The sequence below is a fragment of the Xenopus tropicalis genome, chromosome 1, assembly GCF_000004195.4.
Source record: "Xenopus tropicalis strain Nigerian chromosome 1, UCB_Xtro_10.0, whole genome shotgun sequence".
Taxonomy (NCBI): domain Eukaryota; kingdom Metazoa; phylum Chordata; class Amphibia; order Anura; family Pipidae; genus Xenopus; species Xenopus tropicalis.
In genome coordinates this window covers 146013178-146040033 of record NC_030677.2, presented here as the reverse complement: position 1 = coordinate 146040033, position 26856 = coordinate 146013178, and the positions used below count along the sequence as shown (strand labels likewise).

Sequence of the window (26856 nt, the reverse complement as noted above, 5' to 3'; positions counted from 1 at the left end):
ACCTTAGATTCATGCTGTAAGCTCTTGTATTGTTCACACCTGTAAGTCCCTGTATTGTTCACACTTTAGATCAGTTACCTGCATAGTTCCCCTGTTTCCTCCCCTACTCTGCCTGCCATGATCTACCCTACTCTGGAATTAATTATTAACAGCGCTCATAATAAAAAAAAAAAAGTCAAAGAAGTTTAAAATGAACCCTTTAATTATACATTTAAAAACTGTACATCATACGTATTGACCCATACAGTTATAGGCATAAGTTCCTGTGGCAATACAAAACGGTATATTCAAAAATTATTTTGCACACTCTGCACTAGAATAGCGGATTTTTGCCATCCCTGGTAACTAGCCACTCTCTGCTGCCTGAGGCAAGGTTCTCGCCTCCTGCCATGAGGCTAGGTAAGTATTCTATTATTATTATTATTTATATACTTACTGAGGTAACGTTTGTACACTCTCTTTTTTGAGTCGTAAACACTGGCGCTGCCTGTGTGTGCCATACACTGCCTGCCCTATGCTGCCTGTGTGTGCCCTATGCTGTCTGTGTGTGCCATACTCTGCCTGCCCTACCCTGCCTGTGTGTGCCATATTCTGCCTGCCCTACCCTGCCTGTGTGTGCCATATTCTGCCTGCCCTATGCCGTCTGTGTGTGCCATACTCTGCCTGCCCTATGCTGTCTGTGTGCTCCATACTGTGCCTGCCCTATGCTGTCTGTGTGTGCCATACTGTGCCTGCTCTATCTATGCTGCCTGTTAGAGGTGAACCTGGCAGTGGTTTGTTCTGGGAATTTCATTACAAAAACGTTGTTGGGGGGTCCATAGGGTGTTTAATTGTGTGCTGGGTTACCCACTGGGGAATATGGCATATGGATTTAAGGGTATGGCTTCATATGACTTAATTTTTTTCACATACGAGTGATGTGAGATATCCCTGCAGTGAGCACAAAACATTTTTATTTTTTTTTTTGCTGTGCTACCACCATTAATGTAAGGATGGCCTTAAAAGCTCTTGTAATAACAAGGCAAAAGTACTTAGAAAGGTGACCTGAATTTTAAGCCCCCCACCATCTTACTCACCATCACCCCACTGGTCCACTCTGTCCTACCTTGGGCGCTTCCCTTACCATAGATTACTTTCCCTTCCATTTACAACCCCCAACCTTTCACAACTTCCACAATCTTTGGCCTTCCCCTTATTAATGCCCCCAAATGAAAATATGAACACTTTTAAAACTTGTGTAAAAGAATAGAAGGTATTATTATTTGTGATGACCATTTCCCATAAAGCCCAGTCATAATGCATTTCATACTGGTATGGTATTAGATGACACCTTTCAAATAAGTTACCATTAAAATACCTAAACAAAAAACAATAAAGTAAAATGTCAGAGCAGCATAGATGTACAGCTAGGCTTCCTTATACCAATAGCCTTTTCAGCCAATACCAGATAGTGACTACTAAATGCTGCAAAGCCACACTGACTACATTTCTCAAAAAATCACTCTTCAAGGGAAGTGGCACAGAGCATACCTATCAGATTTCCAATTTTGATTCCTACATGTGGACTTTTTGAAGCATATAAGATAAAGCCAGGTCTAGACTGGGCTTCAAAATAGGTCCTGGCATTTCAAATACACAGAGACCCAAACAGCCCCTCACTATGGCATCTTACAGCACCCCCAGTGGTGTAAAGCCATTTCTGTCTTACAGATCCCAGAAACATCTATACTGTCAAAGGTTATAGCCACGTGTGAGTGTAGATCTTAGATGTAGCTCTTTTCCTTTCTCACGAACAGATTTCAAAATGACATAATGCAAAACCCGTCCATCCTTGCACAATAAATCTCAGGCATCTGATCCAGGTCCTTCCCCAGTTTTTGGTCCCTGCCACCAAAGCCAAAGCATCCCTCCTTATGACCTTTCTTCTTTTCTTAGGCCTTGCCCCTTTCCTCCCTTTTAGTCTCAACACACACCAACCTTCATGCCACTATGTGCATTTATTCAGCCTCCTTATCAGACACACTGCCCTAAGAACCACCTTGTCAGACCCAGAGCTCTTTCTGCTTAATCTTCACCTTCTGCAACCTTAATTTTCCTCCTAACACTTAGCAATTTCTCTCAACCTTGCTGATCCTTTTTCGTCTCTTGCAGATTACATTAGCCACCTTCCCATTAAATTCCCATCCCAGGCTCTTAATATTTAACAGAATTGGGCAATAAATATGGAGAATGGTACTTTTAATTAAACAAGCAGACCTTCCAACTACACCCCTGGGCCTGTACTCATTGTTTTAAATATGATTAATAGGAGGCAGGCTATTTTGTGTCTGTATCAGGAAGCTTTTTTGTCTCCAGAGAGCTGGCATGTCCCAGAAAGCACTGTAAGTACAGCAGCTCGCTTTGGTTAACCATACAGCAACCATTTCTGCAAAAGCACTTCATGACTCCTTCTCTGTTGCAAAGCAACCTTCTGATCCCAGGTAGCTTGAAGCTGTAAGTAAATTCATTGCTTTGTTTGGGTGCCAGTAAAATCAGTATGTTGGTAAAGTAAAATTGTTTTGAAACTGCAGCAGATGGGTGTCAAGTCGAACTGGGAAAGGTCCTGTATGTGTCCTGTGATTTGCAACTATAAGTCCAGCTGTTACGACAAGTAACCCCTTCAGTCTCTGATCCAGCAGCTCAAACCTTGTAAAAGAGTCTTTCAACAATGTTGTCCCTTGAAAAGCTTTAGCTGCAGCTTATGGAACCTATGACAGAAAAGGTAAGAGGAGACTTTACTTTGAAAATGACTGCAAGCATGAGCAGCACCACTATGTTCAAACTGTAGACTATAATGTCTTCAGAAATATATGTAGATGGCAGGAAGACATACCAGTAGAAACAGAAATAATACTTTTTTTTGCAAGAGTCAGATAGAAAGTGCACAAATTTTGCTCATAGGCCAAAGATAAGAAAATACCAGTTAGGTGAAAGGAAATGAGGACTTGGATGAAGATGTCGAGAGGTAAAGAAGATCAAGTGGAAAAGATTATCAGGGGTCAAGGTATATAAATCTGAGGGTGTAGAGATTAAGTGACAAAAGAAATGTAAGAAGCCAGAAGAAGCTTCAGAGCAAAAGACTGCACAAAGGAACAAGAAAAGAGGCAATAATGAGAAGGGATGGGATCCTAAAACAAATACATTGAATCCAAAGCGCTGGACAAATCAGTAGTAAATCTGAAAACATAAAAGATTGGAGTGAGTTTGTCCAGAAGAAGCAAGAATACACCAGAAGAAGAGGAGTCAGGGGATCCAAAAGAGGGAAGCTGTGTTAGTAAAATAGGAGGGGGGAGAGGAGCCCATCTGGCCACAGTGTTACACAGAGATTGCTGGTATTAAAGGTTCTCTCGGCTGAGTGGAATCAGGGGACGGCTGGTAATGAGATGACAAAACGCTGGCAGTCTGGGAGGAGCAGCTTGGTCACAGCACTGCGCGCTCAGCTGGGTCATTTGTAAGTGTCAATCATGCTGTGCCCAGGAGGAGAGAAAGGGGGGTATCATTCTACCTCATCTATCCCTGCCTAGAGCAGTGGCTGGACCCAGCTCCTCTTAACTACCTGCACAGTGCGCTGGCACACCACCTGTCAGTACTCACATAAATACATGCACACGCTTATGTGCCCAACTGGACTAATAACACACAATAGGCACAACACTAAATACTATTTATAAACCATCCATAGCCATGCCTCTAAGTTGGGAATTTTACATAGATCTGCAAGGAAAATGACTTTCCATGCCTTCCTATACAATGTAAAAGAAGACTTATTATGAACATATGGAAGAATAATTTAAAGATAGCAACACATTCACAGTACAGGTATAGGATCTATTAACCAGAATGTGTGGGAACTGGTGATTTTCCATCATTTGGATCACCATACGTGCAAGAAATCATTTATGCATTAAATAAACCCAGTAGGACTGTTTTGCAACCAATATGGATTAGTGCAGTTTAGCTGGGATCAAGAACAAGGTACCGTGTTATTATTAGAGAAAAGGGAAATTATTTTTTAAAAATTAAAATTATTTGTTTAAAATGGGCTTCCCATAATTCAGGGCTATCTAGGTAATGGGTTTCTGGATAAGGGGATACCATACCTCTATTTTCATGGTGTCTGTTACTGTCCCTAGTTAGAATATTGTCAATGTGGATCACATACCCAAACCCCAATCCTATTCGTCCTCATTGTCCTTATCCAGGCTTTCCATGAAATTGTCCATCAAGTCATTCACCTTCTTCTTTTTCTTTGGAGATCCTGCATTAGAAACAGAAGGACCATGACATATAAAAAAGAGGAGCTAGAATGAACGGATATTAATAGCATGAACTCTGTACAATGTTATTATTTCTTTAGCATCTCCTGCAGCACTTTACAAATATTAAAGTACATCAATCGGTAGCTACTTTATTTTGGAGTAATTTAAATGAAAAATCATTTTAAATGCACTATAAATGCAAACCAAGGACCAGATGTCTGACCCTGCTGTGTGTTTCCCAATCACTTCCCACTATTGCTTGACCTAGGAAGTGCCTTCCTCTGAGAATAAGGGTGAAGGCCCCTACTGACTGGCATGTTTACAGAATGCAGAAAACTAGTCAATACTAATTAACCTGCCAGGAGACACAGTTGCTGACAGAGATACAGCGGGAGGGGTAAGTGGTACAGAGGAGTGAGAAAGGTATGAGAAAAAAGGCAAAGGGAGAGAGGAAATGGGGATATGATTGTGGAGAGATGAAACTGATGTAAATATATATAGCCAGAATATTCGTGTGGCTTTGGCCAGCAGCAAGATAGACTCCTATCTTCTAAGCCTAAAATCCTGGGTACAATGAAACACTTTGGAACATATTACTAAACATACAAATTAATTTTTGTGACAAAATAATGCATACAAGTTAGAATAGTAGGATTGCATATTTATAACATTGCAGCATGTAAAAGACCACTGACTCCATTGAGCATAAGTTTTCTATAAAAATTCCAGTGCTCATATTTCTAAAGGTATGCCTGAGTCACACAGTCACAGTTATTTTATAAACCACTTGGACACTGCAAAGTCAATGGAAATGAATGAGGACAGGAAAGCCACAAGTGTAAAACTTGCAGAATAACGGTTGTAGTTAGTAAAATTGCTTAAACTATGAAAGTTTCCAAATTCCAGTTCTCTCTTAATAAAAATGTTTGTGTCAACCTTGCCCATCTTACCATGATAATGTTCAGCAGTTTTCCTCCGCAAAGTCTCCACACTATCCTCTGTTTCTGCCCACTCCAGAACAAGCCTGCGCCCGTAAAGATGGGTGCTGTGACACAGGGCACTAAAAGCTCTCTGTTAGGAGAAAGAAAGACACAGACTATTGTTTATCAATCTGCCTTGCAGTTTGTCAGAACTTGCAATAAGGGGATCCTTATCCTTCTTTCTTTTATATTCGTATCAAGTCACGGTAGTTCAGAGTAACATTTCGAAGTAATATGTCTGTGTATACTTGAACTCATTACTGTGTTAGTGTCAATGGCCTCTGATGGCTCCTTTCAGTGAGGGCTAATTACTAAGTGCTGCAAAGCTAAAACTGTAATGTCCAACCTGTGGTTTTCCAGAACTCCCCAACAGCTTTCGATAATAGAATCACTTATTGTCCTGATAAAATGTATCCGTCTCACTGCCAATTAAAGGTGGCAAATGAGGCCACAATGCTTTGAGATCAATCTAGTTTAAATCAAGCCTATATTTCAGGTTGGTCTTCTGGGCTCTTAGGAACCTGCCAGTCCTAGCAATGCCTACTTCAAAGAGAGAATACTGGGCTACTAACATTGGTGCAGGGGTTTAGTCCATTTACAAACACTGATTTACATCAAGAAATATAGATATTCAACACTAAGGGGGGTGATTTATCAGCGGTCGAGTTTGATTTTTTTTTTTTAAGTGCAAAAAAACGAAAGACTCAAATTTTTAAATTGCCATCTAAAACTTGTGAGTTTCTATAGAGTTCAATGGCAGCTGTCACAGGCAAAGTCAAGCCATGTTCTCAAACTTAAATTTTTCAAGTTTGTATAGCTTGTAAAGTTGAAAAATTTGAGATATTCAAGTTTTTTATTCAAATGCGTTTTCCATATTAATAAATAATCGACTATTTGATATGTGAGTTTATTCGATTTAGAACAACAAACTCTAATTTACAGACTGGAAAACCAATTAATAAGCCTCTAACTTCTGTGGTTTGTAAACTGAACATTATCATTTTACCTGTCACAACATCAGATAATACATGACTCTGAAAAATTATATAGAATATAAAATTTTTGTTGACAGTTAGACTATTCAAGTATTTATCAGGTTTCATTCCAGATTAGTCAGAATGGGTTTCAGATATATATATGTTTGACATAAATCCCCAAGACCCCATTAATGTTTTGAGGACTTAAGCCTAAGAAAACAAGACTTCAGCATTATCCTTGGTTTTTCTTTAAGTGAAACATGTAAGGCTACAGCCTTGAACACAATGAAAAAGATAAAACAAATGGAACAATCAGGTTTCTGAATACAATTCAAAAAGGAAAAAAGATCCGAACGTGTTGCAAAAGAACATTTATATGCTGTACACTCTATTTGTGGTTGGTCACTGAATATTAATGCAAAGAATTGCTGGATCTAAAGTAAAGCATTTGCTCAATAATAAAATATCACCTCCTTGGCATTTAGTACTAGGGTTCAGGGAGGTGGAGAAATGACAGCCAGAGAAGCCAGAGTGAGGCCAGAAGGGGCGACAGGCTGAGCCAAATATTGAGAGAAGTGAGAAAGTAAGAGTATAAATGAAGCTGTAATTGGAAGATCTTGTGCAACATAAACAGCATCTAAACATCACCCCCCTCTGCCTGTTTATTTACACAGATTCGTCACTTGTTAATTGGGAAACAGGCAGTGTGAAAACAGCTATTTAAAAGGGTGGAGAGAATGAAAATAGGATCTTCATGTCTGGAGGGAAAGATTCAGGAAGAAGTAGAAGAAAAACTCTTGCTGAAAGGAGAGTGGCAGAAATCCAAAACAGTGCAAATGTGACATATATGCATCAGAAATTAAATAGGACAAAAATCACAAATAATACTTCTAGACCACAAGTTTTAAAGGTGTCCTTAGAACACACAAAAAGTGCTGAATATCCCCAGGGAAGAACTGGGGCTGGGGCCCTAACTTCAAGTTTGGCTCTACATCATGGTTTCTTACTCAACTCTTACCGAATTAACTAAATTACCCAATTATTAACCTACAATCACAAAACAAGACTGCTCTAAGGGCCGTGGCAGACAGGGTTTTAGGAGATTCCAGCATTCTCACTGAAAATCACTTCCCATTGTTGCCAACAGGATGCGCCAAGGCTATGGCTCATTGGAGCAAGGTCAGTAGAGAATGTGGACAGTCTTTTCTGTCAATAATCCCTCCCATGCCCTGATAAGCCATCAGCAATGATTAGCTCCTTTCAGTTCCTGCAATTTACCCTACAGTAAACCGCTGCACATGAACTACTCCCTGCTATGAAGAGGGAGAATTTTTTTTTTTTTGAGGATGGCCTGCTCTGCCCACTCAAACACAGAATAAAAAGAGAAATTTATTTTGTTTGTTTTCTTAATGAACTTTAAAGCACAACAGTGGATATTACTGAATGCTGATAGTATCCATTCTCTCAAGTATTCATTTTACATGGGTGGAAACTGCCACATTCCTAGCCTTAGCAGAGGCATTATTTATAGCAGCCATGGCATAGAACTATTCTTCTGCAGTTGATGGAGAAGATCACTACCAAAGAAAGCAGTATTCCATCTCCCTTGTATGAACATATACAAATATACAGAGAATTTAAGGCTGTCCTAACCTTTGCATCTTGTTTGGTGACAAAATCCACAAAGCCAAATCCACGGTGACTCCCTGTGCCAGCCATTTTCTTAGGCAGACGGACGGTCTTCAATTCTCCAAATGTGCTATAGTCAAGAAATACATTGTTATCTCCCTGATATTTAACTTGCATGCCTTATATATGACTGTGTGTATTAAACCTCAAGTTGTGCATCCATGCTAATGTTTATTGTGTTTCCGCAGTGTTGGCAATGTGATATTATCAAATAACTCACTCAACAGATGTAAAACTAACTGCAATGTCTTGGTAACTAAGGTGGAGAAAGACAAATATCAATCAACTTTACATTCTACATAGACTTCTAGTAGCCTATACAAGCTTACTAGCTTCACTAACTGACATGATAGAAATGCTGATCTTCCAAGACACACAGAGTAACATTTTGCATAGCAGTATACATAAAATGTCTGGCTCCGATGGCACAATGCATTACAGTTTCCACATAACTCTTATTCATAATGTGTGACTACAACACACAATTTTTTTCTGTCCAGGTGTCTATGCCTCCCACACATCTGATGTCATCAAACACAATACCATAAAAAAAAAAAAAAATGTGCACAGCATTCCAGTATTCACTGCACACCAAGGTCATGGAGATTCCAGCAGGAATGCTGCACTTCCCCTTAACAGTGACATAAAGAAATCCTACTTCAAAAATATGCAAATCAGAACTTCTGCATTAACCTATGCAAAACACAGCAAGCATAGTGACAATCAGACACAGACAGGCACTAGGCATCACTCAGTCTAGCACTGAACAGACAATGTCACTAAATGTACAAATAGTGTACAAATGATCAGCCATATTGTGTATAACCTGCACGAAGCGATTGCTCCCCCTACTGCCAACACAAGAGAATAACAATCTAAATGTAACTGGAGCACTGGTAGTATGCCTGCCTGAAGCCACTCACCTGAACAGCTCACGTATTTCACGAACCGTTGCTTGGAAGGGGACATTGCGCACAAGAATTTTTGAGCTCTGCTGTTTCTTAGAGTTCTGTTTTTTGCGTTCCGTTGAAGTTGCTGCTCTGTGGATGCCAAGCAAGAATGAAAAGTTCATTACAGTTCTGCAGCAAATCCTTCCATTCAAATGCATGAACGCTGCTTTCAAGTAAACGCTTGAGTCACTCACCTGATTGCCCTCTCTGACAGTTTGATTTCCACCTGATGCCCATCCACCGTGCATTTCTAGGGGGTGCAAAAAGAAGTCATTTAGAATCATGAGGCTGCCAGTCCGACTGTGTCAGCAGTGCAGATGACATTCCACTTTGCCTGACAGCACACATTTCTCCTTATCACAACTTAGGAGCAAGGCATTTGTCACTCTCTGCTGTCTGACACCAACTATCTATGGGAGGACGTCACATTGAAAGATACACAGAAACTGACAGTAATTCAAACAGGCCCACATTTCCCTTGTGTACATACTTATTCTTAGTCAATACTTGATCTCCATCTGCAAGCAGAGAAGACACCAAAGCCCTGAGCATCCTCTCATTTTTTCCTTTAGGTCCCATTAACAGTACAGTCTTTGCTCATGCTTTCATTATATGTGATCGAACAGAAACATTTGGAGTGACCAATTTATAACACTGCCTATGTATTTATAAGAGGCAGCAGGTTATATTTATGTTATTTATATTGATGTAAGCTGACTGTACATCTGACTGCAACACAGAGCAAATTTTGCCCCATGGTAATTCCATCCATATTCTTCTCTATGGAGTTACTTACAGTGTACATAAAGTACATAAGATACAATCATTGCCTCAATGGCTATAGTAAAAATGTTCTTGCACTTTTTGCAAATCAAGCCTCTCACTAAATACTACATGATCTGAAAGGGCCCGTGTTATACCATAGGATAAATACTGCAATCTAAAGTCAAGAATACGTAGGCTACTAATGGCCACTCCTGTCCAAGTTGGCTTATTGGCCCGTCATATATGGGTGGTTTTCCTAGCTGAAATGTGGAGGTTCGCTTGACGGAGTTCTGCCTTTGTTCAACCTAAATTACTATGTATGATACTACTGTGTATAAATGTTGACTTAGAAGCAAACAGTTGAATCAGCATGACCTGGTCCACCACTTATTTGGAAACTGGAAAAAAACAGTATGCCATCCTTGCAAAATAAGTAACATTGGCCACCTTATCACAGAAACTTAGCAGGCAGACTTTCTGTTTAAAAAAGCTATTTATTTTACTATCAGACCTACATCAGAATGTAACATTGTTCTATTTCCCTTGGCACAAAAGCAACCAGCCATATAAATACTGTATCATGTAAATAACCACACACCTTCCATCACATATGCTAGCAAATGGATCCTAAGAGTGTGGCAAAAACATGAATGCCACAGTTTACCCTATAACTGACCTTAAATAAAGCAAATAGGGCTGCATAATTTCTGCTAGATTTTTTATGGTGGAACTTGATATTTTATGGTGTTTCCGAAATATGTATGTACTGGTGTGTGCTGCATTATTCTGTTGCAAATGGGAGGTATGAACACCATATCTGTGCTTTTTTTAAGTGGCTATCAAGCTAAAATGCGTCAATTCCATGACACACTTTTTCATTTATGTCTGCAAACTCAAGGAGAGTATTGCACTTTTCTCCATAGTAAGTTGCGCATAACACATCTTTTAAAGAAACAGTTTAGTGTAAAAATTAAACTGGGTAAAATGGATAGACTGCACAAAATAAAAAATATTTCTAATATAGTTAGTTAGGCAAAATGTAATCTTTAAAGGCTGGAGTGACCAGATGTCTAATATAATGGCCAGAACTCTACTTCCTGCTTGCAGCTCTCTAACCTCTTTGTCAGTGACTTTAGGGGGGGGCATTTGAACTTAACTGTTCAGTTAGTTTGCGAGGACGTAGGTTACACGGAACTATTCCTTTAAAGGCATTTGCATCCAAATGTGGTCCTTGCACTCCCGTAAATTTTTACCCTTTGGTGCTCAGTCCCTCCTTCCGTTACGAATTGTGCACTGCTGGGCTTATCGACACTCGGGAACCCTGGAACTAATGCCACCTACTGACCAGGCAGTAGCTCCAGAAAATTGATGCCAGGCAGACTTCTATGAAATTGTGTCCAATTTACAATTAAATTTGCGCACAGTTGCATTAATTTTGCTGCCAGACTCAACATACCTTGCCGGCACAGTGCAAATGTGTTCAAAATTGCCCTACAGTATGTTTTAGAAGCAAATGCACTTATTGCAGGCAAGTATAGGATCCTAAATAGGCCCTGATTCCCGATAAAGCCAGTCAATGCTGCCATCACATGGCTAACATGAGGAATTTCTCATGTTACAGTCATTTACAGCTACAGTAGCCTACTGTTATTCAGCCCCCCACTGGTCATGAAAGGAATAGTGAAAATGAAAAAAATGTACATGTTTGGTGAGGAAAGTACAAAAAAAATAGGAAAAGTGAGGGAGTAATATCTATTTGTGATGGTTTATTTCTTCTTTCTGGATTTCTCAATCGTTCCTCCTTTTAACTTACTTTGTCTTCAGATCTAAATTTCTTTTGAATACTTTCTTTATCTCTATTCTGATATTCTCACTCAGTCCTTGGCCTACTGTTTTCCTAGTCTATCGTTCCCTATTATGTTGCTGTGTCCAACTTATTACTACGCTGTGTAATGATCCTAATTCGTTTTCATTTTGACTTCTTCAAAAGTTACTTTGTGGACCAAAACTCTCAAAACCTATAAACAGATAATGTACAGTTTCACCTCACAGTTAGTAAAAACCTGTAGATACAACAGGGCTTTTAAAAAAAACCCAATAGGATTGTTTTGCCTCCAATAACGATTAATTATAACTTAGTTAGGATCAAGTACAAGACACTGTTCGATTATAAGAGTAAAAAAAATAATCATTAAATACTTGTAATTATGTTAATTAAAATGAACTCTATGGGGGAATGCCTTTCTGTAATTCAGAGCTTTCTGGGTAACAGGTTCCAGATAAGATGGGTGCTGTTTTATGAATATTAAGCCTGACAACACTAGATAGGATATACAAACTTACCTAATTCATGGAGCTTTCCCCTGTAATCCTCTACTGGTTGAGTGGAAAGGAGCTTATATAATAAGCTTAATAAGTTACTATGTATATTTTGCACGCTTCAAATTGGCAAACTCTGCTTTTCACACACAATATATTTACTAAACAAATTCCTACTGTGTCCTTTAGACATGGCAATGGTAGCCAAACGGTACACAGATAAAGCAAAATAAGAACATAAATGCATTTTCCTCATCAAACTCTTACTGCAAAGAACAAAAATATTCTTCAAATGTTTCCTGCCTTTTTGTATACAAGCTTTTCTTTTTGAACTATGATTGTGTAATTCCCAAGAGTGTTTGCAGGTTTTTTTGTCATCACTACAAAATTATTTTCTACAATATTGTAGTCCCTGTGCACTTCGCATTTACACGCACCTAAACACACTCACACTTATGTATACCTGAAGTTGCCGGAGAGCTTTCTGTGCTTGCTCTGGTTTTGTGTACTCCACAAATCCAAAGCCCATAGGCAAAAGAGAACCTGGAAAAAACAGAAAGATTGACTTATTTTTCTTCACTGCCAGTAATGAGCTCTAATGTTTATGTTTCTAGTTAGCTGTATGATAAATGTGCATCATTGAATAAAATGGCAGCATGTTGCATTTAAAAAAATGCAATAGAACAACAATGTGCTAAAAAAACCTTAGTGTGTAAGGGCACTTACTTTAGACATGGGGTCACTGCAGGACAATTAACCACCCTAATTATGTAAGGCCAGATAAACACATTTATAGAGAGGACAACAACCGATTAGCTAACATTGCTATTAGACAAATACAAATAAAAACAATTTTGTGTCGCGGGCGAGTAATCACCCCGAAATGCATATGTGGCATTACGGATGGCATACGTGGCAGCACGATTTGCTGAAGTAGGCGAAGTTGCCTTGAGAGGAAACTTCGGCAAATTGTTGAGCCGCGTATGCCATCCCACCGGCGATTTACATTCTAGCCAGTGGGATTGCATTTCAGGGAGATTAGTCACCCGCGACAAGGAAGATTTGTTGAGCGGCGACTAATCTCCCAGTGTGTCACAGCCCTTAAAGTGCAAAAACTTTGCATTCTGTAAAAAGAGGGAAGGCAGTACTTTAAAAGATGCTGTTAATAGTGCAAGTCAGGTTTTGGTATAGAAGTGGACATATTATTTTGTCCCTAAACTGCTTTTTGGTGTGCATCATGGTGCAGCAAATGTGTTCCTATACATATCTTTGGCTCTGTTTTATATTGCAGCAGAAGTGTGATTTTTTTTTTCTCCAGACAAATGTAAGTCTACAACAAATAGGATGTTTGAGAGTTATGCTATCATTGATTGGTGCTTTACAGTTACAATCACGCAATTTTGTTTTCATTGCCTGCCCCTATTTTAAGCAAAAGTATTATGGCCTTGTGTAACTCTGACTGTGTTCAGGTACAAAAAAGTGGTGGCCAAAACACCAGAATTTGGCAGGTTAAAGTATAACTAAACCTCACCTGATTTGTCCTTCTTTTTAGAAATACTGCAGCTCTTCACAGCTCCAACTTTAGAGAAGATCTGTTACAGAATAAAATGAATTTCAAAATAAATGTGGTAGTTTTGTAATACAATATACTACAAAATAGACTCACAAATCCCGTGATGCTTACTTCTTTAAGGGTTTCCTCACTGGTGCTAAAATTTAAATTTTTAATAAATAAAGTGCAACCAGGAAGTGCCTCTTCTTCATCTTCTTCCTGATCCTCAACTTCCATTTCTTTCACCTCTTCTTTGGTGTCTGCGGTATCTGGAAGAAAAGAAAGCAGAGGTCTGGAACAGTGTTTTAGCAAGATAATTAATAGCAACAGATTACATTTCCAGCATATGAAGTTACAGAATTCCTTCCCCAATCAGGTTATGAATTGATTTTGTCTTATTCTTGCTTAACATTACAAAATACTAGTAATGAAATATAATGAAGATTAATTGCGATATTCACAGTAACAAAATGCAAAAAAATGCATTAAAGTCATCTACAAGGTCCCCAGTAAAAAGCCTGGTTAAGGATTACTTTGCGTTAACTTTAAGTTACAACAAGGCTGTACTACTGTGTATAGAGGGGTGCTAAGAACTTATAGCACAAAGCGTAAGGCTAACATATGAGCAAGTTGATGATTTGAGGCAATTACTGTACCCCTTTTCCAGTGGTGCAACTGAAAGCTACTGGAGCCCACAGCAAATTCCCACCTCCCTCCACGCAAACCTTGGAGAAGATGATCTGCTTCACAAAAAAATTTAATTTGTGCTTCAGTTCGGTGCTTCATTAAATCCTATATAGGCCTGGTTCACAAGCAGATAGCCTTTTTTTAATTCTGCCTCTGTCTCTCACCTGCCTCCTGCTCCTCTGAAGTTACTTGATTAGTCTGTTCAACTTTCTTTTGTGGAGGAGGACAGGTAAAAACATTCACTGGAGCCCACTCCAGGTACAGAGGTACATGATGAAACTAGGAAGAAGAAAGCCATATAATAAAGCCACACAGGCAATCAGCTTGAAAACGGAACTAAAATGTTCTGAAAGCTTGCTATGATTATCTTAGTTAGCCAATAAAGGTATCACCTTTAAACCACTTTTGTTATTTTTTATTTCAAAAGGGTTACCCTGTAAACATAAAGCCACACTAGAAACTCTGACATACAATGAAATAGATGATTTCTTATAGAATGCATTAATGGAATTTGTATATAATATGCCAACCCTGATAGCAAACGCTAAGCACACAAAAGTAAGGTAAAATAGATTCTAACAGTGGGATAGTTCAACTTTTGTGTAAATGTATTGCTTGCTAAAATGCTTCAATGAGTCAATTACATGTTATGAGTTTTGTGTTCACCAAAATAAAAACAAAAACCCAAAGACACACATTTGCGATATCCCAGATATACAGGGAGGAAGAACAAACTACTACTAGAAGAAGCAGCAGCTGTTGCTTTTAAAAGTACCTTTGTGTAGGCCAGTTTGTAGAAAGCACGCTTGGCCTCTGTGGGTTCTAGAAACTCCACAATGGCACTTATGCCACCTTCTGGCAACAGCACTCTCCCCATATCTCCAAACCGTGCAAACAGCTCATGCAGTTCTGCAGCCTTAGTGCCTGCTGGAAGGTTCTTTGCCAAGATCACTGTTTTACTCCGTGGTCCTGCAGCCTAAGAAGACAGAATAGGAAGGATAAAGGGAAAACAGAGCATAGCGACAGTGGCTCTTGTAGCAAGCATTGAAGAGAGTTCAAGACAACATCACAGTTTTAAAGTTATTAAAATGTGGCACTGCACACACAGATGCCACTGGATACTGTATGCTTCTAATCCACTAAGGATAGGGAAAGTACAAACAATATGCTAGAAAATGTAACTTCAAATTGTTATTTTTAGGCACAGCTGGTTTTTGTGTCTAATGCTTAAAAATTAAACAAAATACCAAAAACCTATATGATTTTATTAACTCTCATTAAGTATGCAACATCTACACAGCTTTTACCTTCTCTGCATAAAGATCAAGCTTTATCATTTACCTGGCTGAAAGAATCAAGGCTGACTCCATTCTCTATGAGAAAGCGACGTACATCCTGTACCAGCTGAGTCTCTCCTAGTGCTACCCGAACTGCAAGGCTGCCTTTCCCCTCCTGCAAAACCAAAATGTATTTGATATTTAATCTTAATCACAGCATCAAGAACCCAAAAACAGGTGAAACTTTAGACATGAAAAGGTGTGTAACTCAATCAAACATGGGAGTACAAACTCTGATAACATTGCCTCCACATCAATTTTTAAATAATACGTATTATTTTCAAGAAGATTGCACTGCCAAATTTAATTATTAACAGGTAACTGGATTACTTTTATGGTATCCATCTCACACATGGTAACTCTGATGAATAATTAGCAACTCTTAAAATGAGCCATTGCAAAAGAGCAAATAAAATAAACACAATAAGAGAACGCTAACTCATGTAACTGCAATGGTGCTGATGGTGCAGGGCAGAGTGTAATTATCCAAGTGGAGAGGATCAGTAATGCACCTCACTGGCACTGATAAAAAGAATACAGACACTACGCTACACCACTAGTACCATGGCAATTACAGAATCCTTCAGGAGTGCACTTCTCACCAGCATCTAAATAGACTATTACTGTTTCAGATTACACAGTCATGATGTTTTATTACCCATGCTTACAAAGAATACTAAAGGACTAAACACCCTTCCCACTTCCCCCCCAGAATTCATACAGATAAAATAGGACAGGAAGGTGTGTTCGAGTCAGTGTGAATAACACCAAAGCTGAGCTGTAGAATCAAGAGAAGAATGTACAGGTAATAAAGGACAGTCTCCCTCCATTTAAGGTAATTTAAAAAACAATACAAAAAATTACAATGTTTAAGTTTAGGTTCAATCTAAACCAAACATACTGCCAGTGCTTGGCAGGAGATGATATTTTTATGTGGGTTTCAGTAACTTGAAGTTGCACAACTGGAAAAGGGGACCGCTTGTAGAACTGTATAAACTCTAGCCTAAAGCAAGAAAAGGCAAGCTTTATTGCTACAGCAAGGCAGAACATGGGAGTGATAAATAAACAACTGGACCTCAGAAAACTGCCTATAATATAGTTGATAGGCAGAACTGCTTTTGCTTAAAGTGTGGGCAGTTGTAGGTTTTCCAAAAGATTTTCAGTGAACTTGTAACATAAATGCTTGACATAAGCCAAAGTTTTAATTTTCTGCTACCTATTTAAGGCACTTTGAGTTATCTAGCACCTGCATTTTTCACATAAGAAGCAGGTAGTAAGATTAGTTTCCTGTACGTTAAATGTTGCATACACTGACAGTGAGCTTTGGGAATACAAATACAAAGGAAGTGGTTAACACTCACATCATCAAGCACTTGACTCTTGCTGGTGTTGTACTTCTGAGCAATGACTTCAGCTACAGAGCTGGTCCCCATAAATAGTGTGTTCCAGTTGTGAGAACTGTAGACAAGAAGCATGTATATTAGAATAGATATAGAAAAAGGCTTACAGGCAACACATAAAAAATATAAAGATATTTATTTTTTTTAGAAAGAAATATCCGATGATACTGCAATAAATCTTTTACTATTTTTTTCACATAAAACAAAAAATCTAAAAAAATCTAAGTACATACAACTTTCAGTAGGGTTTATTTTGCTTTGCTTCCAAAGCATCCATACTGCTTGTCTTCACTTAAAAACTCAACAAAACATCAGCACCCCTAGCCGGGCCTAAAAGAACTTGGTATCTTTCAGTGGTTGCCAAACTGTGAGGCTCTGTGAGGTATCTCACAGCATTGGCAGGAAAGGGAGGTACTTTAATATACTTGATATATGCCCATTTTGTTCTCTGCCCAAAACAGGCTGTGGTTCCATAATATAATTCCTAAGAGAGGAAGATGCTATGGGCCCTCAAACATTTAATCAATTAGGTTATGGGTCAACAACAAAAAAGTTGGACAGCACTGCTCAAGAATATCTCATTGTCATACTACCCATCACATTTTCTTCTGTGTTTGATCTAGTACCTGGAACTGCTGGCTTTATCCTTTAAGGCCTTTTGCTTCTTGTACCCAGATGCTTCTCCTTCTGACTCATTCACTTCATCCTTTTTTGCAGCAGATGGCAAAACATGCAGCATCCTACCCTGTAAATAAGTCAGATAGTAATAAATGGACAATAAAATAGTACTTTTATTTAATTTTTTCATCTAAGTGAATTTAACAACATACTTAGCACAAACTTGCACTCAAAGTAAAATGTATGCTTTCGTAGCCAGAGAAAAATTGCAGCATGTTGCAGATGCTTGCTGAAGCATATTAAAAAGATAAATCTATTCATTAGGACCTTTATAGGTTAGTACAAGGTTTTCCAACTGGAAACCGATATCCAGCATATATGGCCATTTATATATGTATATAAAATTTCTGCACCAATAATAACTTAAAGCCTAAAAAAATTAAAAATACTTTTACTGAACAAATTTGTAAACAAGCATTTATGTCATGATATAACCTTCCTCAGTCTACCCTGCTAATGGAATACTTTAACCAAGCATCTTCCAATTGGTAATATTCAGCTCTCTAAATATTTTAACAATAAACAAGAATTATCTTATCTTATCAGCAAATATAACCCTTACAGATCAATTTCTGCTGCATTGCCAAAATATTTGGGGAACAAGTACAAAAACTTGGCAGGCAGAAAAAAAAAGGACCTGTGTGTTGGGTTGGAGAGCTGGCATATGTGCAAAATGAAAGGTTGTTGTGTGAAAGATAGGGGTGCTATAACCCCAAAGTACATTGTACAGAGAGAATTGCATACATATGCGAATGGCTGAATATTTACCATCTGACTGCAATTACCTGGAAAATCTGTCCATCCACTTCTGCATATGCCTTTACTGCATGTTCTGTGATGAGGAAAGTAACAAAAGCAAAACCCTTGGGCTTCTTGGTAAGGCTGTCAATAGGAAAATGGATTTCAGAGATAGGACCTGGAAGGCAGATATATACTTTAATATTAACATTCCAATATTTATATTTTATTATATATATTTTATATTTACAATAATGTATGACATTGTTATACATATGCCACATCTAATGTTAGAATATGTTAATTTAGCAAAAGTAAACAAATATATATAAAAAAATATATTAACTACCATTTTTCCCCACATCGACCCTTAAAGGGGAAGTGTACTTATTCAACATGAGTGCAATGAATAGGGCATGTGCTTTTTCCTAATTGGCTTAATTGCTATTTCTAAAACATTAAAAGCTACTCCATGTTTGCTCCTTATGAGGTAGATATTAAGCAACCAGTGTACAACCCCCAACCTTCCTTCTTTGTTTTGACTGTTTTGTTGGCAAGAGTTTATTACATGGGGGGGTGGGTGCATGGGTAATCTAATTATCTAACTTGCAAGGACCAAACATGGAGTCGTTCCAATCTTCCTTCTTGCCCAGTTTATGTCAAGAAATAAGAAAAACCATAGATTTTGTTATTTGGCTAAAACATGCAATCAATTTTTAGGTTTTTACCGCCCCCACCCCATTAAATCGATTTGGTAATTCATTTTGTCATTTGTATTTGCAGTTCTTGAAATATTTGCCACATAACAATGAGCACTGTAATATTTAATAATTTTGGTTTACATCTGTCAAAATAAAACACTAACAAATTCCATAACATCAATGTATTAATTTTACACTTTCATATATATGCCCCAGGGAAGTAGATTAGGTCTAGGATAATGCATATCTGCCCAACATAAATTGAAACATAGAAGATTGTTCCTCACCATATTTGGAAAAGAGTTTCTCTAGATCATCCTCGTTGCAAGTGTATGGCAGGTTTCGTACAAAGAGCCTGCCAGACTCTGACACATCTTCCTGAAGCTCTTCCTGTTTGTCACGTTGTTCCCAAGGTCTGCTCTGGGTCTTTTGTGGGACACTGGGACTTTTTGTGTAGTTGTCACGGAACACTTCAATATAGCGGCCACCTGTGATATGTATATGGGTCACAACAAACTCGACATATGCAGCCTTTATTGAGACTTGCCTTGCACCATGTAGAGATTCGTAGGCCAGAACACCTGGACAGTATTTTTTTTCTCTATACAAAGATCTTATGTATGCTTTATCTTGACCTGCACGTGAAGCACACTCACCCATATAGTCTTTGTTCCTCTTTAGCGCTTTCTGCACCTCCTCTTCACTGTTCAAGTCAACAAAGACATAACCTGGAAGATCAAACACTTATTCAAAGATTGAGAATAAGATGAACAAGGAGCACTAAACAGCTATAGTATTAAATACATAAAATACACAATTGCTTTCAATATACTGTGTTATAGCCTTATAAACTGTTCTTAGCAAAGTCATGTTAAAGGACAAGTCACTGCAAAATATACATTTTTTGACTAATAAAAGAATCCAAAATTCTAACAACTTTGCAATATACAATCATTACACATTTGTAATGTTTTTTGAGTTATTTGTATATGCATAATTGCTATTAAAAGCAGTGTTTGTCTGTCCCTTTCTATTCTCTGCCCTGGTGGCTCGGTCTGTTGAAACAATGTAACACAAGGAAGGAGATTGACAGTCCTGTCTTGCTGGAGGAGACATTTTGCAACATTGTTTAAAAAGTAACAACCAAGAATTCAGCAAATGCTGCTTTCAATAGCAATTACATTTACAAATAACTATAAAAAATATTATTTAAAAAAAATTATGTACAACATAATAAAATATGAGGAAGTTAGAAGTCATATTGAAATTCCTGAGCTTCACAAAAGCACAAGGCCACCACAGAACGTCTTGTTGGCTTTTAATAGCCTGATATTGTACAGTATGGGTCAGGTTCAGACTGGGATTCAAAGCCCTGGCACAGAGGCCCAAACTGCCTCCCACTGTGCCCATAAATAGTGACAGTCTATGGTATGTTACAGCAGCCCCTATGGCATTAGCAGTCTGGGCCTTGCAGGGGTGAATTATTCCCTGAATACAACACAAAATAAGAAATTCCAGTTGTTGTAGATGTTGGCTGAGAATGCTGGCATAAGTTATGGGGTTATGATGAGCTGTACTGTATATCCCAGTATAAGATGGCTGCTCATTAATTGGTAATAATGAAAAGCTAGTGGGCTAAAAATGAAAGGAGAAGAAAAGGTAAATTCACAAATTCACAAATGTTAGGCACCCCATCCTTCTCCTTTAAACAAAACTTAAAAAAAAAAAACAAGATATCAAGTACACTAGATTTATGTAGTTATTGTGGAGGCCAAAGATACAGAAAATTAAAGTAGTATGAAGACTTGATTACCTAGTACTTGATTAATGCATTTAACCCAGAAACTGTATGTGTGTAATTTGGAAGAATTTTTTTGTGGGTGGTCTCCAAACTGCAGAGTATACTTACCAGTCTTGTTTCCATAAGTGTTACGCGCTATTCGGATGGCCACTGGTTTCAGTGGCACAAGGAACTCTCTCACATTTTGCTGTTAAGAGAAACAAGGCAAACTTATTGAAACGTATATATAAAACTGATTATATTAGGCTAACAAACAGATAAAAAGTCAGACTAATGACTGCATAGACATTTTTAATGATATTTGGGACACATGGTCGGCTCTTGGATGACTTTCCATAGAGGGACTTCCCCCCAAGAAAAATGTATACATGACTATATTTGTCTATGGTGAACCAAAAATCAAATGATTGTAATGTTAAGTTGATTTTTACCTTTATTGTTTTATCCTTTTTAATTTTTTTTTAATCATTGGTTATTTAAAACTAATAAAAGTAAATAAAAATAAAGTGAACATAAAAATTAAATTAAAAAAACATTTGTAAAGTTCTTTGGCAGGTCTATGCACCTATGATCCCATTACAGAAACATACCTCAGTGACATTGAAGGGCGCACCCCTGAGTTTGACAGTATACGAAGTTGTAGGCTCGTTCTGTACAGCTGATTTCTGGAAGAGTAAAAAAAAAAAATAGAACACGATTTTTTAAGCACTACATTTCATTCTACATGTTAAAGTTTGATACCATGGATTCATGCTAGTAGGCTCATCTTTCTATCCACTTCATTACTTTTTACAAAAAAGACCAAATCTTTAAGCTTTATACAGTCTGATCCTTCAGGCAAAAAACAAAACAAGGCAACTTTGGGCTACTATTTGATGCATATGTTTTATCACCAGTGATTTCCATTATTCCTGGTAGGAATGTAACTGCAGACATTTTGTAGCCCATATAGAAGTGTGGGTGGTAAAATGTCTGTAGTTACATTTCTCTGCAAGTAGGGCCATTAAATTTATTTTTTTCAGTACAGTATGTCTTTATACCGACAAGTCTGCATGCATAGAAATAAATATTGTAGATGCTCTTTCGACCCACCTTTTTCTTAATTTCTTTGCTCTTCTTGTAGTCCTGTTGCTCACGCTTTTCTGTAGATAGTGGATGAGCAACCGCTTCATCATCCTCTGAAGACTCTTCCTTAGCCTCTTCCTCCACTCTTTCTTCAGATAAGGTAGGGCAGGGATCTGGCACTACCTTAGATTTGAGGTAGTCCATATCTGAAATCTCTGACTGCAAAGCAAGCTTTTCTATGAAACAGAAAAAAAAACATGCCCAAGTATTAGATGCTCTTCCTTACTGATCCAGTGTAGTACAGACCAATAACAGGCAGTCAGTGGCTTCCAGATGCTGCAGAACCAAACCTCCTTCTTCCAGGTCCGAACTGGTATTCAAAATAGACCCTGGCATGTCAAGTACACAAAAGCCGAAACAGCCCCCGACCAGCCCACTAAATAGTGACTGTCTATCGAATTATACTGCAGCCCCTCTGGCGTTTGCCAGAATCCACAGATTGCCAGTTCGGGCCTGCTCCCTTTCTTTGCTGTCCTGGAAGAGGCTGTGTGTTTTAGTTCTACAAACAGCCGAATGGTTGCTATGTTGAAGATGACAATGATCAGCAAGTATACTTTTTCAATTATCAACTATTACATTACAGACAAATTTGTGAAAGTAAACTTTCCATGTAAAATAAATGCCCAGTATCATTAACCCAGTGGTTTGTGATTGTTGAACTACAACTCCTGGAATCCCACAACAGCCTTTGGATCCTTCTTACCTGTGGATTCTGAACTGCTATCATCACTTCCCAACTCATTCTCACTGTTTTCCTCCTCAGAATCAGAATCAAAATTCAGGTAATCATCTTGTGACTGACTTTTCTGTTTCTTTTCTACTGCTGCATGGGTGTCATTGTCCCAAGTAGATGTCTTTGTTCTGTTTTGGTGCACTGAGAGGAACTCCTTGAAGTCATCTTCCTTTTCCAGCTGCAGAAATATATTGGGCAATGGCTGAGGAATCACAAAGATAGACTGGCACAACAGGGATTAACTTCTATTTCAAATAATTTACTAAAAAGTTAACTACACCCTCCTCTCCTTTAGGTCTGCATTATTTCACAATACATTTTTTAAATAGCCATTTCTATATCATTACATTATTATGTGCAGACGTGCATCTGGGAATGTAGGTAAAATACAACATCAGATATGCTCCTGGCTTCCTAACAACATATAGTTAAGATAGGTATGTGTGCATTGATGTTTATATAACTGTGTCAATTTTAAAAACATGAACAATTGTATCTGCTGGTACTTGTACTACAAACAATTACCCCGATCAATCCTCTAGTGTGACCACAACAAATTCAATAAGCCAATAGCAAATTATAAAAAATCAGCTGTATTATGATCCAGTTTCACATACAGATGAGGGTCAACTGCATGGAGTAGCTAGACAAACATTACTGTGCAGTAAACCAAGTGACTGTCCCATGGGCTGAAAAGTGCAACTTGGCCATCGTGAAAATCCAAATTCCAAATAATAAGACCTAATATCATGTATACTATGTGGTCTGATATCCTGGAACACAGTCCATGTGTGGCCCTCTAATAATCCATTATCAGATTTAACTGCAAGCACGGTTTCCAGTAAAAGAAGATCAGGACTGAAATTGCACCACTTATTGTGAAACTAGATTTTGTTGCCCTCACACTGTACAATCACCCTAGTTCATATATGTGATATGTTGAATAGGAATTTAACTAAGTTAGCATCCATCAATACAAACAGTAAAAAACATTTTAAAATAAACATTTATTATTATATATTTTCTTACACACTGTAAGGAAAACTGTAGAGAAATGTATTACTCATGTTGTCAATCTTTAAATATTTGGGGCACTGACAGGAGTTTACAGAATCAAGGGGACTATATTTTCAATATAGTATTCCCAACCAAAAGAATCTGTTTCCAATGCCAAATCCTGTTACAGTAAACATATTGAGGGCAGACTGAAGATGATGTATTGCACATGATCTTTGGTGTACTGCTTGTCTTGGAGAAAAGTTATTTGGCAGGGAACCCATAGAACAGCAGGACTTTATGGCAGTAAAAGAGTGGAAAGCAGAGCCATACTATAACCAAACAGGAAATGTGAGTGCAAGCAATGTGCTTGTATGATTTTAGCATATAAACAGTACAACCCTTAAGATAGCCAAACACTGGCCAATATAACCTACAGATTAGGCAATATTGTCTTCCAAGGACCACATTAGCCCACTGAGGCTGCTTTCTTCTGACAGATATGCATTATGGTCTGATCACTGCCTCTGGGGTAAACAAGGGATTAGCCCAATTTGGCTAGCACATGGGTAGCCAAATCTGGCAAACTCCTGCTCTTTTGGCAACCAAGCTAAAGGGTGCATTTTTACATGTATGTCCATCTTTAGAGGAGGCCCTCTTCTAGCACTTCCTATAATTACAATCAACCTAAATGTAACCCACTTACTTCTTCCAGGGCAGTTTTCTTCTTTTTTGACTGCAAAAAGACAAATGTGAGAATTGTTAACAGCTTTACAGACCAGATGTATAAATTCATCTACATGAGTCAACCTAATAGGTGTGTGCCGTTAGTAAAACTCACATTTTTGGAGTTAACAGATTCAGTAGGTGTCTGCTTTAAGTCTTTTTCCTTCTCGGAATCTTTAGCATTTTTTTGGGAATGTTTGCTCCAAGCTTTGGGCTTATCTGGATCCCCAAATGATTTACAAAATTCCACCTCAGAAAAATAAGAAATGCATATTTTATTTAAGTGTACAAAGCCACAACATAATTTCCTAGTATCTTTACATTCACACTTACAGAGACACGGGATGTATCAATGAAGCTCTTGTTGAAATGACCTAGCGCTGCTTTGGCTTCCTCTTCTGAAACAAAACCAATAAATCCAAACTTTCGAAACTTGCCATCCTTTGTATATTTTAGGCTGCAGTCTGTGAGAGTGCCAAATGCAGCAAAAAGCTCTCTGAAGCGATCTTCTTTTATCTGGAGTGGAAAATGTCAACACAATTGTAATATTTTAACTGCTCATATAACATTAAAATCCAGAAATGATTTAGGCAAAAACAAAGCCTTTTCCATCTTGGCCTAATACAATCAAAAGGACATCTTTTTTGGATATGATTCACACTTTTACTAAGGCATAGCAGAAGTGGGAGAAAAAAAAGAGGATTAGAAAGGAACAGAATACCTGAGATGGAGAACAAAACATACTGAAAAAATTAAAACAGGGACAAAGGATATTAAATGAAAGCTGGAGAGAAGACACTAAAAATAGAAGGGAAAGAATAGAAAAGCAAAGAGCACAGTGGAACAAAAGAGAATATAAATAGGGTGTTCCATATTTTACACCTATATAGGTACACCTATAATTAATGAGTGCTAACAAACCAATAGTGAGAACTGCAGGTGGTAATCAGGCATTTTTTTTAATAAAGTGCAGAATTTACTGTTTGACAATAACTTTAAGACAGTCTGTGTATGACCTACTTCAGCCTCCAAACACATTTAGGAAAAATAAAAAAAATTAAAAAACAACCTCCGCTTAAGAGCAGGTGGTAAGTACAGGGCTCTGGCTGCACTTTACTTGGGCCAGGTGAATGATGCACAAGGAAGAGGTAGCAAGGGAATGCTCACATGACATTCCCGCACATGCTGCCTTTGCCAAGGTGGTATTCAGGTAGGGCATCATTGAAGGCTTAAACATGGCTCTCCACTGCAGGTTTTTTTGCATTCTGCTTCACCCCTTCATAAATTAGCCCTTTAAAATCTTTAATCTCATTAACGGCAGTATGTTGAAACTCTGGAGCTATAGTATGAGTGGGGGTTCGACAACACTGTTAGAATACACGCCAGTTTAAGGTTTAATTTCAACTTGCACACAATTTATGATCAAACAGGAATGATTTACACATATTAAAAACATAAATGTAGATTAGGCTATAAAACATTCTGCAACTTGCTACATTTCATTATATTTATACTCTACATATTTATTTCTTTGATTTGTGTCATTGTTTAAACACGCAGCTATCCAGTATGTCCATTAAAATAGTCTGTTGTTGTGCTGCTTAAAAATCAATCTGATTTTTGTATAAAGAGGTCGCTGACACATGAATTGCATTTCAGGTGTCATTTAAAGATCAGTGCGCCCATAACCTCTATATTACACATTGTAGGAATGCCGTGTGGGGTGCCTTAGCACTACTTACCGAACAAGTGCCTACACGATCGGTAGCTCCTTACAGATTTATAATAGCATTATAATATATTTTGAAAGATGAACAGAAGTCACACATTTTATAAGTACTAATAGATTAGCAGGCGTCTAACATAAACTTTAGACCAATTATACAAAATACCAGCCTAGAGAAAGCTGTTAATATAATGTAATTAAATGTCTTTGTAAAAGAGCTATATGTACATATCAGATTATCGTCGTGTGCGGAGTGCAACGCCATATTAATCGTGGGCACATTCTTACCCCGTTAGGGAGATTTTTCACAATCAGCCGAGACATGCTTCTAAGTTATTTGGTAACATAACAATCCAACACGATTCACGTTTTCCTCATGGGTGCCGCCATCTTGGTGCGAGTCACATGGGCGGAAGTGGAAGTTTAAACAGCGCCACTACTGCCTGTAAGTTGGAGTGTCAGGGAGAAATTTAATGCGACAAGAGAATGTTGGTTTCACCTTTCAGTGTGAAAATAGTTTTTTCATTTAGCATTCATCTGTTTGTGTCGTTTTATGGCTGCAACGCAGAGGCGAAGATATGTGTTTGGAAAGGGTTTTGGCTGGTACAAATTGCTCTCTGCAGTCCCTCATAAACAAGTCACTGACAAATCTGACTTGCTTACTGTGACAATCATCTG

At 38.1% G+C, this 26856-nt stretch overlaps 1 protein-coding gene and 1 long non-coding RNA gene across 2 annotated transcripts in view; one reads left to right on the top strand and one right to left on the bottom strand.

The window, feature by feature from the left end:
* Window positions 1-180: 180 nt before the first annotated feature.
* Window positions 181-26629, bottom strand: rbm19 (RNA binding motif protein 19). The gene is made up of 25 exons (XM_012969880.3): window positions 26467-26629; window positions 24786-24968; window positions 24568-24702; window positions 24433-24462; window positions 22701-22908; window positions 21965-22173; window positions 21463-21537; window positions 20981-21059; window positions 19728-19799; window positions 19359-19559; window positions 18418-18548; window positions 17581-17699; window positions 16916-17012; window positions 15559-15669; window positions 14993-15193; window positions 14382-14496; window positions 13663-13799; window positions 13510-13570; window positions 12442-12521; window positions 9089-9144; window positions 8868-8984; window positions 7909-8014; window positions 5249-5369; window positions 4202-4297; window positions 181-2747 (listed from the first exon to the last, which is right to left on the bottom strand). The coding sequence occupies exons 1-24, from the start codon at window positions 26500-26502 to the stop codon at window positions 4215-4217; spliced, it is 2763 nt and encodes a 920-aa protein (XP_012825334.1). The 5' UTR covers window positions 26503-26629; the 3' UTR covers window positions 181-2747; window positions 4202-4214.
* The window catches only part of LOC108645063, a 48333-nt gene continuing 48030 nt past the window's right edge, over window positions 26554-26856 (top strand). The window contains exon 1 of the long non-coding RNA XR_001923425.2: window positions 26554-26623. This is a non-coding gene — a long non-coding RNA (uncharacterized LOC108645063). The remainder of the gene's footprint in view (window positions 26624-26856) is intronic.

Coding starts and splice junctions, on each gene's coding strand:
- rbm19 (XM_012969880.3), bottom strand. CDS start 26,502: ATGTCTCGGCTGATTGTGAAAAATCTCCCTAACGGG. Junction 21,538..21,964: donor GCAAAGAAATTAAGAAAAAG/GTGGGTCGAAAG, acceptor TTACTCTTCCAG/AAATCAGCTGTACAGAACGA. Junction 19,800..20,980: donor CACTTATGGAAACAAGACTG/GTAAGTATACTC, acceptor TTGATCTTCCAG/GTTATGTCTTTGTTGACTTG.